Here is a 19,014-nt window from a genome sequence, read left to right as displayed (position 1 = left end):
GAAAATGGGCCCTCGAAAATAAGGTCAGCTAGGATCAGAGAGCTAAAGATTTTGAACTTGTTTTTCTACAGGTGCAAGGAATTTACAGAGATTTTTGAGAAGGGAGTGGCATGATGAAAATTTTTAGAAAAGCTGGTTTGAAAAGATGGACAGGATAGCTTGCTGGTAGGATAGAGTGGGATGTGATATCAGCTGACCAGTTAAAATGATGATGGAATAATCAAAGGGTGACATGATAAAAGCTAGGTCAGCCTATTAACAGAGAACGCAGGTGTAATTAATGTTATGAAGGTCCAGAGTGAGCCCAAGTGACCGGGAGGCCAGGGGAGCAATCCCGATAAGGGAATGTTGTGAATTTAACTTCAAATTTTTTATATGGATGGCAATAGTTCCTATATATTTTAATTTTATGTTTATCCTTTACCTGGTTAAAGTATGATACTTACTTCTTATTATAATAAGTAATTATTATAATATTACTGTTATTATATGTAATTATTAATATTACTATTATTTACCATAGGTTATCAGACCAGGATGAAGAGGGCAAGACCAAAGAGAAGTGTATAATCTCTGACCCCTCCTTTTCCATGGTGACAGTTCAACAGGAAGATAGTGGAATAACCTGGGAAACCAACTCAAGTAGGTCTTCCACTCCTTGGGCTTCAGAAGAAAGTCACACTTCCGGAGTAGGTAGCTTGGAAGGATCAACTCTGAATTCTCCAGGGAATGTTTCCTTCATTGTGGATGAAGTTAAAAAGGCTCGGAAAAGAAGGCCTAAATCAAAGCATGGCTCACCATCATTACGTCGGAAAGGCAACAAAAAAAGAAATTTTTTGGAATCTCAAGATGTTCCAGAAAACAAAAAAGAAAATCCTTTAATTTCAGAAAGCCAGGAACTAAACATTCAAAAAGAGATGTCATCTATTGGCATTTATGATAAAATAAGAAAAAAGACCACCTCCAATACACCACCTATTACTGGGGCAATATACAAAGAACATAAGCCATTTGTGTTAAAGCCAGTCTACATAGGAACCGTACAATATAAAATTAAGATGTTTAATTCGGTTAAAGAAGAATTAATTCCACTCCAGTTTTATGGAACATTACCAAAGGGTTATGTAATTAAAGAAATACATTATAGGAAGGGGAAAGAGGCATCCATTAGTCTAGAGCCAGATAGTGATTCTAACATAGTTTCCAAAACAGGCAAATTAGTAGCCCAAAATGTAGAAGATGATAAAATAAAAGAGCTCACTTCACCTTGGAGAGGTGCATGCTCTTCCAAAGGGTCAAAGTCCCTGACTTCCTTATTCAGTCATGAAGAGCAAAAGAAAATGCATATTGATTCTCCCCAAAAGGGCACACCTGCCAACAAGCATACAGTTTCCTCTTTTATGAGTAATGACACAGCACAACAAGATGAGCTTATCACCCCACCATCAGTCCCAGGTGATAAAGCAAAATCCAGTGACATGGAAGCTTCCTCTCTCATACCTGGTGCATCTGAGACTGTATTCCTGGAAACAGCAAAGGAAGAATTTGAGCCTGATTTACAGGAAACTGTAAATTCAGGGCTTGACTCTGCAGTCTCACCACTGTCAGTGGATGAGGAAAAGAGGGAAGACATGTATTCTGATGACCACTCCATCTCACTGGAGGCAGAGAAGGAGTCTTTGGAAACAGCTTCACCAGGTCTGGCAGCATCTTTCCAGGAAGGTTTTGGCCTAGAGAAAGAAGAACTGGACCTGGCTTCACTAGAAAAGGCAGAATCAGTCTCTGAAGAACTGACTTCCTCACATCCCAGTGTCAGAGGAGAGAAGGAAGAAAATGTGCCTGAACCATCCATTTCTCTTTCTGAATCTCTAGTGTTAGAAAAACCAGAGAAAGAAGAAATAGAAACTTCTCTACCAATATCTGCTATGCCTGAACCTAAAGATTCTAACTTAGCAGAAGAAGAGTTCATAGAACAAGGTTACCCAGAGAGTCCATTCATTTCTGAGAAGCTCTTCCCTCCTCCTTTGGTCCCTGAAGTGGAGCAGAAGGAAGAGCAGCCCATTCTTTCAAAACTCATACCTACTCCTGAACATGTCGAGTTGTCTGAGGATGAAAGGGAGGAAAGTGAGTCTGTTTCTGTGGATTCTGCTTTTGTGTCAGAATGTTCAGTCCCTCAGGATTTGAACCATGAACTAGAGAAGCAAGAAGTCAAGTCAATTTCTCCATCCAGTGGTAAAGATGTATCTGAACCTGAAGTTTTGTCTGAAGAGAATGAGGACCTTGAGCCTTATTCCCCAGTGTCAACCTCTGCATCTGAATACTCTCTCCCACCATCCACAACTGCAAAGACTTCAGAAGGCCAGTCCTCACTGTTTTCAGCAGCTACCCCAGAACACATGGCCCTGTCCGAGGAGGAGTTCTTAGAGAGTGGGCGTCACACACCAGATTCCACTTCTGTTTCAGAATATTCAGCTCCATTACATTCAGCAACACAGTCGCTAAAGGAAACAGTTGACCATATGTCCCCATTAAAATTGAAAGATGCTTTTGAGCACAAGATTCTGTCAGAAGAAGAGAAGGAAGACACTGAGTTGTCTTCCCCAGATATGGCCCCTGCATCTGAACAGTCTCTCTCACCATCCACAACTGAGAAGACTTTACCACTGTTCTCAGCAGCAACACTGGAGCATATGGTCCTGCCTGGAGAAGAGGCCCTGGAAAGTGAACTTCATGCAGCACAGTCAACATTGCCTTCCCACGCTGCAGCTCCACCAAATGCAACACAGGAATCCCCAAAGAAAATAATTGAAGATGTTTCCCCATTGAAATCGAAAGATGCTTTTGAGCACAAGATTCCATCAGAAGAAGAGAAGGAAGACACTGAGTTGTCTTCCCCAGATATGGCCCCTGCATCTGAACAGTCTCTCTCACCATCCACAACTGAGAAGACTTTACCACTGTTCTCAGCAGCAACACTGGAGCATATGGTCCTGCCTGGAGAAGAGGCCCCAGAAAGTGAACTTCATGCAGCACAGTCAACATTGCCTTCCCACGTTGCAGCTCCACCAAATGCAACACAGGAATCCCCAAAGAAAATAATTGAAGATGTTTCCCCATTGAAATCGAAAGATGCTTTTGAGCACAAGATTCCATCAGAAGAAGAGAAGGAAGACACTGAGATGTCTTCCCCAGATATGGCCCCTGCATCTGAACAGTCTCTCTCACCATCCACAACTGAGAAGACTTTACCACTGTTCTCAGCAGCAACACTGGAGCATATGGTCCTGCCTGGAGAAGAGGCCCTGGAAAGTGAACTTCATGCAGCACAGTCAACATTGCCTTCCCACGCTGCAGCTCCACCAAATGCAACACAGGAATCCCCAAAGAAAATAATTGAAGATGTTTCCCCATTGAAATCGAAAGATGCTTTTGAGCACAAGATTCCATCAGAAGAAGAGAAGGAAGACACTGAGTTGTCTTCCCCAGATATGGCCCCTGCATCTGAACAGTCTCTCTCACCATCCACAACTGAGAAGACTTTACCACTGTTCTCAGCAGCAACACTGGAGCATATGGTCCTGCCTGGAGAAGAGGCCCCAGAAAGTGAACTTCATGCAGCACAGTCAACATTGCCTTCCCACGCTGCAGCTCCACCAAATGCAACACAGGAATCCCCAAAGAAAATAATTGAAGATGTTTCCCCATTGAAATTGAAAGATGCTTTTGAGCACAAGATTCCATCAGAAGAAGAGAAGGAAGACACTGAGTTGTCTTCCCCAGATATGGCCCCTGCATCTGAACAGTCTCTCTCACCATCCACAACTGAGAAGACTTCACCACTGTTCTCAGCAGCAACACTGGAGCATATGGTCCTGCCTGGAGAAGAGGCCCCGGAAAGTGAACTTCATGCAGCACAGTCAACATTGCCTTCCCACGCTGCAGCTCCACCAAATGCAACACAGGAATCCCCAAAGAAAATAATTGAAGATGTTTCCCCATTGAAATTGAAAGATGCTTTTGAGCACAAGATTCCATCAGAAGAAGAGAAGGAAGACACTGAGTTGTCTTCCCCAGATATGGCCCCTGCATCTGAACAGTCTCTCTCACCATCCACAACTGAGAAGACTTCACCACTGTTCTCAGCAGCAACACTGGAGCATATGGTCCTGCCTGGAGAAGAGGCCCCAGAAAGTGAACTTCATGCAGCACAGTCAACATTGCCTTCCCACGCTGCAGCTCCACCAGATGCAACACAGGAATCTCCAAAGAAAATAATTGAAGATGTTTCCCCATTAAAATCAAAAAGTGCTTCTGAGCACAAGATTCCATCAGAAGAAGAGAAGGAGGACATTGGGTTGTTTTCCCCAGATGTGGCCCCTACAACTGAACACACTCTTCCACCACACAGAGCTGAGGTGAACTCTGAATGCCAGGCTCCACCGCTTTCAGGCACTCTATCTGAACAAATGGTTCTATCAGAAGAAGAGACAATAGAAATAGAACGGTACACACCTTCTTCCAACTCTGCTTCTGAGTTTTCAGTACCACCATATGCAACACCAGAATCACAAGAGGAGGAAACTGACCACAGATCTTTAAATCTCAAAGGTGTCTTCTCACCCATGAGTTTCTCAGAAGAAGAGCAAGAAGATATTGGACCTTTTTCTCCAGATTCTGCATTTGCGTCAGAATTCTCATTTTCACCCTCTGTGACTAGGGAAACAGAGAAAAGAGAAATTGAGAGTGATTCTCCAATATGTTTAACATCACCATCTGAACACACGATTTTGTCAGATGAAGACACTGAAGCTGAGCTTTTTTCTCCAGACTCAGCATCACAAGTTTCAATCCCACCATATAGAATCTCAGAAACAAAGAAAAGTGAAATTGAGCCTGATTTGCTGTTAACTGCAATGTCTGCTTCAGGATGTTCTGGTTTTTCAGAAGCAGATGAAGAAGAAATTGCACCAGCAGCTGCTACACCTGTACCCGAGCATCTCAGTTCATCACAGAAACAAAAAGCGGAAACTTCCCCTTCAATATCTGCCCGTGAAGATGCAAGTCTGCCGCCTTCAACATATAAAACTGAGAAAGCAGAAATTAAACCAGATGTTCAAGCAACCTCAACATCTGTATCTGAATATCTTGTTTCATTACAGAAGCAGAGATCTCAAGCATCTTCTGAACCTGATTCTGAAGGCTTGATTTCACCAGATTTCACCAGAGTATCAGAGAAGGGAGAAATTGAGTCTAGTTCGCCACTATCTGCAACACCCGTTTCTTTACCTGCACAATCATCCATGGTAAAAGAAGAATCCAAACCTGCAACTCAGTGTTCAGTGTCACCTGATTCCATTCGTGCAATTGAGAAAGAAGAAGCACCCAAAGCATCACTCACTCCAAAAGCTGCAAATGAACAGATGGATTTGCTAAAAGTTAAAAGTAAGGAAGAGATGATGCCTGATTCTGCAGAAGCTACTGCACATGGATCATGGGATCAAGAAATGGAGCCTCTGCTTCCAAATGTTCCAGAGTCTGGAATGAAATATTCAATTCTGCCTGACTTGGTTGATGAGCCAAAGAAGGATGTCAAACCCAGTTTAGCTACAACCGTTTCGTCTGAACTAGAACAGAGACTGTTGTCAGAGAATGAACCTGAAGTGGTGAAGTCGTATTCACCTATATTGGAAACATCTTTATCTGGACTTGAGGTTTTATCACCAGAGAAAGCAAAGGTGAAACCTGATTCTAAGATAACAGGTACAGCTGGAGAGCTACGTTCACCTTCATTAGGAGTAGAAAATGTAATAAAACATGGACCACCTACATCAAAATTTATACCATTGTCAGAAGAAATAAAGCAAGAAACTGAAACCAGTTCTTCAATCACCACATCTGTAACTGAGCAAGACTCAAGCTTAAAAAATTTAGCAAAAGAAGAAATCCCAGCAGATTCATCCAGTCCTATAGAACAACCAGTCTTAACAAAAGTAGGAAAGAGTGAATTAGGTAGTGGTTTGCTACCAGCAGTAACATCTATAGATAAACATTCAGTTCTGAAAGAAGAAGAGAAGGGAGAAATTGAAGGCAGTTCTTCTCCCGCTGACACTGCTACATGGAAACATTCAGCTTGGTCAGAAGCAGAGGGGGAAGTTAAATTTGATTCACCTCCAAGCAAATTCTCTATATCAGAGCATTCTATTTTGTCAGAGGTAGAACCTGAAGATTTTAAACCTGGGTTGCCAATAACCCATGTATTGTCTTCTCAGCATTCAGATGTATCTAAGGAAGAAAGGGGGGGAAAGGAACAAGGATTTTCATTTTCTGCAGTCCTTGACTCTGAATGTTTGGTTTCATCACAGAAAGAGAATTCTGGGTCTGCCTCAGAGATATCAAGACGTGAACTTGGTTTTTCACTCAACCTAGGTGATAAGATAGAGAAAAAGGAAATGGAACTTCCTTCCTCACAAAACGTGTCACTCGCATCCAAACATATAATGCCAAAAGACAAAAATGAGGAAGTGGCAAGTTTTACTAAACTGGGAAATTTAGTGTCAGAAGAGATTGCTCCAGCATTACCTACCCTCAGTGATGACAAGAACAAAAAGGCAGTGGAGAGAGAAGCTTTTAAAGAAACACAAATGAAGAAGGCCCTTATTTCTCTAAAGGATGAAAACTGGATGTTAGACAAGCCTGAACAGGATCTAGTGAGTCATCATGAAGAAAGAGAACCGTCATCTGTGCAACTGGGTACCTCTGGCCCCAGTGATCTGGTGACAGGATCACTCAAGCCTGTTCCATCAGATGAAGACCATGCAGATGAAACCAAAAAGCAGGTTTTGCCACATTTTGCTGAAGAATCACATTTATCATTACAAGAACCAGTATCTACTCTTGATACCACAAGTGGTAACATAGAGACCTCATCAACTAAAACTTACTCTTCTGAAGAAATAAGGCTAGCCCCCAAACCTAAATCTTTAGTTCTAGCAGGAAATGACACAGAAAGAAAGGAGAGCCATTCTTTCATGGGGAGTGAAAGTTCAATATTGGAGCAAGCAAAATCAGAATTCTCCAGATCTTGCAAAGAAGACAGCCAGGAAGAAATCAAACTACCTCCTGAAAGAATCTTTCAGAAACCAGTTTCTGGTTCATCAATGGAACAGTTCAAATCAGAAACTATTCCTTCTCCTCCCAAAGCACCGCATTTCCTGGCAGAAGATGTGGAATCTGTGTTGGGCAATGAAAAAGAAGCACAAAGGGGGATATCGCCTATACCTGGAGAGAAACCAGTAGTGAACTCAAAAATTGTTCAGTCAGTGGGCATAGATGAAACTAATGAAAGGGAGAAACCTGAAGTGAAAATACCCACACAAATAAAACCTCTCCCCCCAGTCCAAAGTAATGAAAAAGCTCAACTTCCAGAGTCACCTAAGGTGACTGAAAAGCTACCTGAGGTGACTCAAAAGCTGCCTGAGGGGCCAAAGGCAGTTGAGCCAAGCCCTTCTGAAGAAAAGGGAAAGAAAGGAATTTCATCTTTCACATCATGGATGTCCAGTTTGTTTTTTAGATCACATACTCCAGATAACAAAGTTGCTGAAAAAGAAGATTTGGAAACTCAGCCAAGTCCATCAGTGGAAAAAGCAGTGACTATGATGGAACCTAAATCAGCTGATGGTGAGGAGTGTCTTGGGATTCAATCTTATTCCCCCATGGGTGAGAAATCCATTATGGAAGAAACCAAAAATGCTGTTCCTCTTCATGTCACTGATAGTAAGAAAGTCCAGGCACCAGCAATCTCTCCTCCATCTAAATGGAATGTTTCTGTTGTTAACAAAAAGCCCAGAAGTGATCAAAAAGAAAAATTACTCTTTTCATTTGATGCAGTAGATAAGGTGCCACAAGAGCCAAAATCAGCTTCATCTAGCTTCACAGGTGAAAATATCATGAAGGAATCTAAGGAGCCAGAGTCAATAATTTTGCCAGTAGAGGAATCTAAAGGCAGTTTAATTGATTTTGGTGAAGACAGACTTAAGAAAGAAATGCCAAAACCTACTTCCTTAAAAATTGCTGAAGAGGAAATAAAGCTCAGTTCTGTTAGCCCAACTGAAGAGAAAGATAACTTGGAAACCAGATCATATTCCTTGGCAGAAAAACAAGAAACTGTAGCCCCATTAGAACTTAAAGATAATAATGAAATAGAACAGGCACAAATTATACATGCATCTAGCCCTTTGAAATTGGAAGACTCAAAAACTGCAGCTGAGCTGCAACAGTCCTATCAAGATGAAGACCACAAAGAAATATACAAAATTATCAAGGAGGAGAAAGGAGAAGAAAAAGAAAAGCAATTACATGCATTTTCAGAAAGAAAGAAACAGCAGGAAATTCAGCCTACTGTGAATGTAGAAGGCTACATCAGTGAATGTAAAACTACATCAATTACTGAAAAACCAGAAGCCAGGATTTCAGAAGCTCACCTGGAAATCAAGGAAACAAAGGCAGAAGAAACCCAGCCACACACATTAAAAGAAAGTAAAGTGTTGGTGGAAAAAACCAAGACTTTCCTTCCAGTGGATCTTCCTTATCCTTGTGAAATAGATGACCACTCCTTACCTAAAGATGGAAATCTGGCACTGGAAAAGTCAAGCAGGGATACAGTGAGTCATAATGAAGTAAAGGGACAGCACACAGTGTCAGAACCATCTCAAGTTTCTTTAGATATCACAAAAGAAAGTATGAAACAAGGATCTCAATCTAAGGAATCTGAAAGAATCTTTGATCGTCCTTTGGGCGAAACAAAGAGTTTAGAAACACATCCATATCTGGTGCCATCTGTGAAACCACAAACACTCGTTTCAGGAACTTCTCCAGAAATTAGTACAGTGAAGAAACAAGAAATACCACAGTCAGAAAGTACTCCAGATAGGCATACAGTTCATACCATTCAAACATCTAAAGATCAAACATCTGAAATACCTAAACAATCTGTTCTTGTTTCAAAGAGCCACTTGGAGACTACAGAAGATGCCCATGGAAATGAACTACACTCTTTGCCAAGTAGCAACTACACTCAATTTATAGCTAATGCATCAGCAATCAATGCTAATAAAGTGGTTTCTACTAGAGAAATATCCACAGAGCCCGAAGACACACATGTAAAAGATGAATTTAAAGTGACTAGTAAGCCAGCTGGACTTTCAGAAGATCAAAAGAGTGCCTTCAGTATCATTTCTGAAGGCTGTGAAATACTGAATGTTCATGCTCCTGCATTTATTTCTTCAGTTGATCAGGAAGAAAGTGAACAAATGAAAGATAAGTTAGAATATTTGGAAAAGAAGGCCTCATTTAAAACTATACAGCGCCATGATAATGAGGCAGCTCCTTGTCAGAAAGCTAAGAGTAAGTTAGAAGAATCTGATGAAAAAGAAGCATCATCAAAAGAAAAGAAACAAAAGGAAACTCACGATATAGAAGAGGAGATAGCTCTAGATTCAGAAACTGGTGACTTAGCCTTTAAACAGCCTACAATTTCCAGTGAAGAGGATTATTTTGAGAAATATACGTTGATTGATTATAATATCTCCCCAGTGCCAGAAAAACAGAAGGCTCCATGGAAATTAAATGTTAAAGCAGAACACTCAAAGGAAGTTACAGAAGAGGCTATCTCTTTCCCAGAAAGTTCAGAGGAAAGTGCCCTAGAAAGTGAATATGACTTGGTGAAATTAGATGAAAGTTTTTATGGAATGGAAGAGGACCACAGCAAATTATCTCACCCAGAGACCCAAAAGTCTTTGGATATTCAAAAATTATCTGACGGAGTTGCTCCAAAGAGCATAAATAGAGATGTGGACTCCAAGTCACCTGGGATGCCTTTATTCGATGAAAAGGAAGGAGTTTTATCACCAACCCAGATATTTCCTACCACTGTTAAGGCCATTAATCCTGAACTTCTTGAGGAGCCACCTGCACTTGCATTTTTATACAAGGATTTGTATGAAGAAGCAGTTGGAGAGAAAAAGAAAGAAGGGGAGACAGCTTCTGAAGGTGACAGTGTGAATTCTGAGGCATCGTTTCCTAGCAGAAATTCTGACACTGATGATGGAACAGGAATATATTTTGAGAAGTACATACTCAAAGATGACTTTCTTCATGACACACCTGTAACTCAAAGGGACCAAGGCCAAGGTCTGGAAGAAAAACCAGTTGGTAAGGATGATTTGTACCAACAAATCACTGCAGAAGGAAAAATTGGGGGGAGGGTTGAAACTATTTTTGGGAAGAAGAGTCTGGAAGAGGAGCGGAAATCTGTTTACAAGGAAGGAGAATCTGTACTTGATGTGGAGACCCTTGACAATGAAGCCATGCAGAGGAAAATTCCCATCACTGAGGAAGTCAGAATGGCTACCCAGAAGATAAGCTATGCAGTTCCATTTGAAGACACCAATAATGTCATGGAGAGAGTAGATGAACCCGGCAGCCAGAGTAATGATGGAGGAAGTGCAAGTACAGAGGTCAATCTGAACATCCCAGTACAAGTGTCTTTCCCAGAGGAAGAATTTGCATCTGGTGCAACTTGTGTTCAAGAAACAGTGCAAGAAGAATCTAAAATAATGGTCTCACCTGAGCCAAGTGAAGACAGGCTCCACAATAGCCCTGTTCAGGATGAGTATGAATTTACTGAATCCCTGAATTATGACGTGGTTACTCAAGATATTTTATCAGAAGAACTGCATTCAGAGTCATTGTCTGAGGATGTTTTATCTCAAGGAAAGGAGTGCTTTGAACACATCAATGAAAATGAATTTGTGAGTAAGATGGAACAAGGTATGTCCGCTGAACAGAAAGAGTTTGGCAGAGAAAGAACAGAACAAGACCAGTTCTTGTCATCCTTAGTAACTGAGAAGGAGCAAAAGGAATTGAAAACATCCCAAACTGACACATATTGTTGCACTTGCAAATGTCCAATTTCTGCCACTGACAAGATACTTGGCACCCATAATGACCATGAGGTTTCAACGCTTGACACAGCTATAAGTGCTGTAAAGGTAAATAGATCTTAATGCATATAAATTATATATACACGTTTAATTTCTTGTCACAGTTGAAAATATGACTGATATTTGATACACACATCTTTAAGCATAAAGTAACCAGTTACATTCTAGTGGCTAGAAAGATAATACAAAGTTAACAAAGAATATTTCCTAGGCAGTTAAGTTCAATTTGGAATTGGGAAAACATTTATTGGGTACACACTCTGAGTCAGGTGTTTTTCCTAGGTTCTGGGGAGGCTAAAATAAATAACACAGGGTCACTGTGAGGGGTCTTATCATCCGTTGGCAGTAGTCCTTAACATTATCCAAAAAAGTCAAATCATTTTAAATTAAGAATATACTTTTGAATATAAAACATGATTTATTTTATACAATATCATCCTATAAAATACATGTATGTTACATTGAGTAAGTTTATTGAAAATTTTATAAAATACTCAAGAGAATAAGATATTTATATTTCAATTTTCTCCATTTTTTCTCTTTATTATAAAAACGATGTTAGAAATGGAAAGCTTTTGCATTCTTTCTGGCTATGTTTATAGATTCTGAGTGTAAAAAAACTAATCACAACACACATCCTTATGTATTGTGATTTTTAAATACTCCACTTCCCCAGAGTTACTATTGGAAATCAAGCATTGAGTCTTTGCTATTCTCATCTACCTTCATTACAGCCATAAAACTGGTGTTTTTACCCTTGTCTCTTTAATTTCTTTTCCTTTTTTTTTTTTAAAGATTTATTTTTATACAAGAGCGGGGGTACAGGCCAGAGGCGAGGGAGGATGAGAGAATTCACCAGAGACAGACCAGGGAGCAGAACAGGCAGATGACAGAAATACACTGCTGAGGGGAGCAGCAGGGGAGACAGGAGAGGTCTGCACCATGTGGGAATCTCCCTGGAAGGCCGGGATCAAACTCACACTGCAGAGGCTGCGGACAGCTTCACAGCATGGCGCTCAACCCGCTGCGCCGCCACCGGGGAGGCCCTAATTTATTTTCTATGCAGTAGCCAGAATGATCTTACAATACCATGCATAACAGAATTGAGCACTTACTATGTACTAGGCACTTTTTAAAGTTACAAGGTATCTTTTAAATCTTTGCAACAATACTGTCATTGTCATTAATTTGCAGATAAAGAAATGGGCTCATATAGTTTAAGTGATTTGGTCAAAGTCATGGAAGACAGAGCTAGGATTGGTACCCAGTCTGCCTGCCACCACAGATCCTGTTCTTGATCATATATCCATTTTGCTCCACCCAGTGCCTTGCTAGTGGTAATGATTTTCAATAGGATTATTCAATTAGGTCACTTAAATAATTGTTGGTCTCATTTTTGATTCAATAGGATAACATATTAGAATCTTGGCCTTTTTTTTGTCTGCCAAATTAATCCTTCTCAACGTGTCTGATACTGGTTTTACTTCTTCAGCATAAAATTTTGTTGAAATTTGCTTTAGCTGGCCAAATTCAGAGATGGGGCTATTTCTTGTATGAAATCTCAGACAACAGGATGTATTAGCACCTGTGAAATTAGCCCCATTTATGTGATGACATTTTTTTTTAAAGATTTATTTATTTATTTATACAAGCACTGGGTACAATCAGAAGCATGGGAGGGTGAGCAAATTCACTAGAGCCAGAGCCGGGAACAGAACAGGCAGAGTGACGAAATATACTGCTGGGCACGGCAGGAGAGGTCTGTTGTGCCATGTGGGGCCCTCACCAGAGGCCGGGGAACAAACCGGTGCTGCAGAGGCTGCGGGCAGCTTCACAGCCCAGCGCTCAACTGCTGTGCCACCAGGGGAGGCCCTATGTGATGACATTTGATTTTGTTAACTGACAGCTATTGGGCACTGTCAGCAGAAAGACGACTAGGTATATTCAGCCTTTCTCATTCTGCTTTGTTTATGAGTTTTAGAAATTAAAAAGTAATTCTGCCTAAATATTGTCAATTTAAAACAAATTTCAAGTGAGGTTAAAGATGTCTGCTCTTTGAACCCAATTTTTTTTTTAAAGATTTTTTTATTTCATTTGTACAAGAGCCGGGGTACAGTCCAGATGCGCGGGAGGGTGAGAGGATTCACCAGAGACAGAGTGGGGAACAGAACAGGCAGACTGATGAAATACACTGCTGAGGGGAGCAGCAGGCGAGGCAGGAGAGGTCTGCTCGCCATGTGGGTTGCTCCGAGGCCGGCGGGGATTGAACCGGCACTGCAGAGGCTGCAGACAATTTCACAGCGTTGCCCTCACCCGCCTGCACCACCAGGGAGGCCCTCTTTGAACCCATTTGAAAGTGTTTTCTTACTCTCTAATCTTCTCTGGAAAACTAGTTGACTAAAGCAAAAGAGACTTACTCCATTTCATTAAGTCAACGTAATGAACTTTCATAAGGAGTTCATTTTTAACTTCTTTAAAATTAAAAATCTAATTAAAAATTATAACTTAAGAATCTTCTAGCATCTTGTGAGTAGGCCATTAGAGATTATTTAGGCACTGGCACTTGCATTTACAGATTATTCTGGTCCTTGCTTCTCCTTAACTGCATTGCTCTTGTGGTGACTTATCTCTTGTTGATCTCTTATTTCTTCCTTCACTTGTTTCACTTCCTTTTTCTCATTGTTTTTTAACTTCCCATTCCATGTCAAGACTTTCATTGGAAATGAAAATGAAAATAAAGTAAGATATACTTGCTTCCCCAAATCAGTATCCCTAAATTGTGGCAACATAGTGTTCTGAGAAAGGAAACTTTGGGCAGTGAATAAAATGGTGGAATGGGACAGGGAGGGTTAGGAGAGGTGTATTGAAAAGTTGTAACTTGGGTGAGCCTTAAATAAGACAGAGTTCTGCAGTAAAGAGCAGGGCACCGTACACAAAGACAAGAAAAAGTCCAAGGGACAATGGGATCTATGTGATATCCTGGAAGCTCATGGAGAGATGGCAGTTTCCATCAAACTTATTTCTCTAGCATTTTGAGGGTAGCAAGTCAGGCAGTTGAAGCTGTTTTTGTCTTGTTATTTGTAAAGTTTAGCAGGATAGATTGTAGCTTTAGGTTTTAAACTATTATTTAAATGGTAGCATCCTCCCCTTCACCCATACATTTTCTGGTTGCCTGTCACTCCTTGAGTATTTTAACACTTTGAGGGTCATTACTACCTTTGGATCTCTCTAGTAGACATCATTTGGTTACAAGACTTCAGACCTGGGGATGCCGATCACTTTTTCAGAGTTCAGTCCTCCAAGGCACACCTATGGCCACTGGTGCAAATGTAAGGAACGTGCTAGGGTATGTTGAACTAGTTCAACAAAACATCTGCCTAGAAGAAAGACAATTGTATAAAAAGTGATGCTTTTCCAAGGAGAAAGAATTCAAATCTATATATCACTAAAACAAATATGTTTTGAACTCTCTTTCATGAGAGAATAAACTCTCTTTCTAGTGCTCTTTCACAAAACTCCTGATTGTTTATCATACAGAATTAACTATAGTCAATTTAGATGAAGCAGAAATGAATATTTAAAGGTTGATTTTTTAGTGAACATGATATAATAAATTTCTACCAAATATACTAAATTTATAAGGAAATCAGAACTTACTGCTTGAAATTCCTAAGTGTCATATCCTAAGGACATCTTAATTTTTTTCAGGTTCAATTAGCAGAATTTCTAGAAAACTTACAGGAAAAGTCCTTGAGGATTGAAGCCTTTGTTAGAGAGATAGAATCTTTTTTTAATACCGTTGAGGTAAGTTACTGTATCCCTTTTACGTTAACCTGGTTTGTTTATGGTATCACCAGTAAATGATTCTGAGCTAAAAGGATCTCCCTTGGGGTTTGTGTGTGGCTTGGTTGTTTGTCATTGTTGGTTTTGTTCCATTAAAAGTGAAGGTCCTTGAAGTTTTTCTGGTGTATAATCAGTGAGACTACTTTCTATGGATAAATGACTTGCCCTTAAAAATGCATACACATTGATTGAAGAGTAAATTTTTACTCTGTGAGGCCTAAACAAATATTCTCAACGTTTTTCTTCTCAATGTCTTAATTTGTAAAAAGTTTATATAAGCTAGAGTAAATGATTGCAGTGTCCTGAAATGAAAATATATTCTCTGATTAATTTATGTGAGTGTATGTGACTTAGATATTTGGGTATCAGTACCTTCTAGTAAGCGTAAGCTAAATTTTAATATATATATATAAATAAGAGTATTGGTATAATTTTTTAAGTGTTTTCAAATAAAAACATACATGATGATTTGGCTTGATTTTAATTGTATCTGAGTGATGGGAAAGCCGTACATAAATAGAATGAGTTTAATCTGCTTAAAAAATGCATACACATTTATTGGGGACTTCCTGTGATAGGGCAAATGCTTACCTGTTTTATTCAATTAAATCTCATAGTAACCATATGAGATCATTTTATTTTTTCCCCATTTTTAGAAAAGCAACTAAGATTTAGGGTTATTGTCTAAGGTCATAGGAAGCTAAGAGACAAGATTTAGATTCAGGTCAGAGTTCTTACTGGCACCACCATTCCTCCTTTCACTGGGCTAGCTCTGCAGAAGCATTCCCAGATACTGTTCCGTCTCCCATGCCCAGGACAAATGAGTGTCTCCCTGGTACCATTATCTTTGATGAGTTCATGGCCTCCTCGTAGCTGGCCTCGCTCCCTTCACAGTGAAGAGAGTGCGTAGGAATGCTCCATCTATTTACAGAGATGGCCCAGGCATCCTCACTTGTCAACCAGGAGTGGCAGAGGGCTCAAGGTCCCTGCAGAAGACTGGTGCATAGTTTTCCTATCATTAGATGATGCCACATCCTGATTTGCTTGTCAAAGGCTGTTTAATTCCTGATGTAGATCAGTTTACACCTGCTAATTATTTTTAGTGCACCTCCCAAAGTGTCCCTTTTAGTCAGTAATTTATAACGACCTTATCATTCCTCCTGCTTTTGAGGACAGTGAGGTATCTGAGTTTGTACAAATGGCTAATCAAGTGTCTCCTACCGTGGTGGAAGTGCCCGTGGAGAGCATTTGTGGATGTAGACTCTATGCAACTTCCTCGCTGCTCCTCACTCACTAGGATTTCAGTGGCGTGGTGAAAATGGCTAAACCTGCTCCACTCCCTAAAGACCAGGGGTCTTCATTCATTGTGTTGTCATTTTCAAGCCGTATGTGGGAATGCAAGTGGGCAAAGCTTCTATACAAATGCCTTTTTCCATATTTATTAACTAAATTCTTCTTGGTAATACTCTTACACTAATTCTATTGCAAAGCTACTTGTGTCAAAGAGGGTTGGTGGGTGGAAAATTTACACTGTGTATAATGTGTGATTTTCTTATCAAAAAGCCAGAGATCAGTTCTTTAAAAGGCTGGTATTTCTATTTTTTTTTTTTTAAAGACATGCATTATTCGTTTTATTTAGAAGTGTGTGTTTGTCTTTAGGAAAACTGTAGTAAAAATGAGAAAAGGCTAGAAGAGCAGAATGAGGAAATGATGAAGAAGGTTTTAGCACAGTACGATGAGAAAGCCCAGAGCTTTGAGGAAGTAAAGAAAAAGAAGATGGAGTTCCTGCACGATCAGATGGTCCACTTTCTGCAGAGCATGGACACTGCCAAAGACACCCTGGAGACCATCGTGAGAGAAGCAGAGGAGCTTGATGAGACCGTTTTCCTGACTGTAAGTGCCAATTAAGTCCACTTTGACCCAAATCTACTTTTTAAAATTGATCTTTTAGTGTTCCCCAAGATCATTTATATCTTAGTGTGGGGCTTATATAATTCTGGCATTTAGCAATTATTAGGTCCTGTTTGATGCCTATGGAAAAGGCCAGCAAGTCCTTAAAGCCTTGGTACCCAGATCAGCTGAAGGATACATGGAAGTCAGGACATAGCACTGTCTGTCCTTTCTGTCACCCTGAGTTGGTTGGTCCTCTCTGGGAGGGAGAGAAAGCAACCTGAAAGCCTTATGTGCCCTGCTTTCCCTTTGGGAGTCCTGATCTTCTAAAGCCTGGCATTTTCTTGCTGGTTCCTGGACCTACCCTTTTTGCTCCCACTCCTAGTCTGAAGCAACCTCTCCTATGGGTTGTTTCCTCTGAGCCTCACCCAGGGGGCCAACAGGAGCATTTTGGTACACTTTAAGGGATGCAAGACATGACACACCTCTTTTAGGCACAATGTTGATGTTTTTACAAGATGTTCTCTGGGAACAGTTTTTCTTAATTCAAACTAGAGCCTTTTGCACAGAGATTCCTTTGGGTGTTCCTCAACTTGCTCCAGAGTTAGCTCTTTGCTCTCCTAATTCCTAGATGTTTCTCCAGGGAGGCAGGATTAACCCTGAGGAATGAAGATGTTTTCTCCGAGGACAGCCCCAAACCTAATAGTCAAAGCCTAGGAAAGCATGTTCTTATGATGAGTAGAGCCCTCCCTTTCAAAGGTCACCAGTCCTCTCAGCTCTCTAGTACATTTTGGAGATAGAACAGGACAAAATAGGACAATGTCAGGGTTTTTATTATTCTCGCCGGACACCTCTAGTGAGGACAGATTTGGGTGCAGTAGACATAGCCATCCTCAAAGGAGAATGAAAATTATTCCACTGCTTTAAGTTTAGTGAAGGCAATGCTTTAATGTTTTTAAGTTATGTATCTCCTGTGAAGTATAACATAAAGTTCTTTGTGTTCCCTAAGAACCGTACCTTTGTTTGAAAAGAATATTTTCTTTTCTTTAGAATAACAAATTATAAAAAGAAGCATTTTTTCCTGATTATAAAAGAAATATATATCCATTTTACAAAATTTTTAAAATATAGAAAAACACAGAGAAGATATCACTCAGAGATAACTACTGATTGCATTTTTGGAATATATGCCACATTGAGCAAATTTAAGTCACTTTTCTTGCTTCAGAGATTTCTATTCTGGAAGGTAACCATTTGTTAATGAATAAAGAGAAGCAGAGCATAAGCAAACTCAACCCAGGTCTTGCTGATCATAAAGAGCAGAGCAAAGCTGGAAACTAAAGCCCCTCCAACCCTGCTTGGACCTCTCTTTGTGAGCAATGATTTCCTGGTGCCTAGGGACTGATGCCACTCAAGAGAAACAGTCTCCAGGGAAGCCAAAGAGTAATGATTTTAGAACTGGCTTGATCTTAAGCTCTCTAAGTTGATTTTCTTTCAGTTGTTAATTTTTTTTTTTTTTTCTCTCTCTCTCCTCCCTTCCCCCAACTCCCCAAAAGTCCTTTGAGGAAATCAATGAAAGGTATATACATGTGGCTCAATGTGGTGGCGAATGAGAACAGCATGACTGAGTGCTTTATTTGTAATACTCTGATGCTTTATAGCAAATGTGCTGCCAATTAAAAAGTACATACATTTAGTGAGCTACTGGATTTTCACCTTTAGACACAGTGCTTGTACAAGCTAAATGACAGCTTTGTAAGGAAATTGCATGTGCTTTTGTTAAATAACAATCATCATAATGTAGATTTTTAACTGCTTCCTTGAGATGCGTTCTATATTTTTTCAATATAATCTAGACCGTTTTTCCTGTCACGTATGCGGAACATTATGTAAATGCTTAAACTTATTGGTTAAATATGACTATTTAAAGAAATCATTCATGTCTGCCTTGAGTAATTTTATGACTTATGTAATCTTAGTGGAATGTGTTCTCTCTTTTTCTCTTCAAACGATAGGCATGCATTTATCTTCTTTTCTGCTCAGTTAACCAAAATGAATCTTCCTCTTTTGATTTTTGTGTTTGTTGTTGTTTTTAACACTCAATATCAGAGAAATACTTTATTCTTTCAAAAGGGAAAACACTCAACAAGAAATTAGGATATGTTGTCTATAAAAACACATGAACATCAGATCTATGTTTCTTTTTTTGGAGCATTAGATATTAAAATGTTCCTACTGATCTGACACAGCTTTCCTTTTTTCCCATAGCAAAGTCTAAAGT

The 19,014-nt window shown here is 39.9% G+C and overlaps 1 protein-coding gene across 1 annotated transcript in view; it reads left to right on the top strand.

Moving 5' to 3' along the window:
- The window catches only part of CMYA5 (cardiomyopathy associated 5), a gene marked incomplete at both ends in the record, with an annotated part of 83,163 nt that overhangs the window by 31,656 nt on the left and 32,493 nt on the right, over window positions 1–19,014 (top strand). Inside the window, 4 exons of the mRNA XM_084233864.1 lie at window positions 524–11,048; window positions 14,709–14,804; window positions 16,503–16,736; window positions 18,290–18,312. Of these exons, the coding sequence (XP_084089990.1) occupies window positions 524–11,048; window positions 14,709–14,804; window positions 16,503–16,736; window positions 18,290–18,312 (10,878 nt within the window). The remainder of the gene's footprint in view (window positions 1–523; window positions 11,049–14,708; window positions 14,805–16,502; window positions 16,737–18,289; window positions 18,313–19,014) is intronic.

Source organism: Talpa europaea (assembly GCF_964194135.1).
Source record: "Talpa europaea genome assembly, chromosome: 5".
NCBI classification, from domain to species: domain Eukaryota; kingdom Metazoa; phylum Chordata; class Mammalia; order Eulipotyphla; family Talpidae; genus Talpa; species Talpa europaea.
Note: the sequence above shows the minus strand (reverse complement) of the source record. Positions and strands in the feature narration are given on the sequence as shown.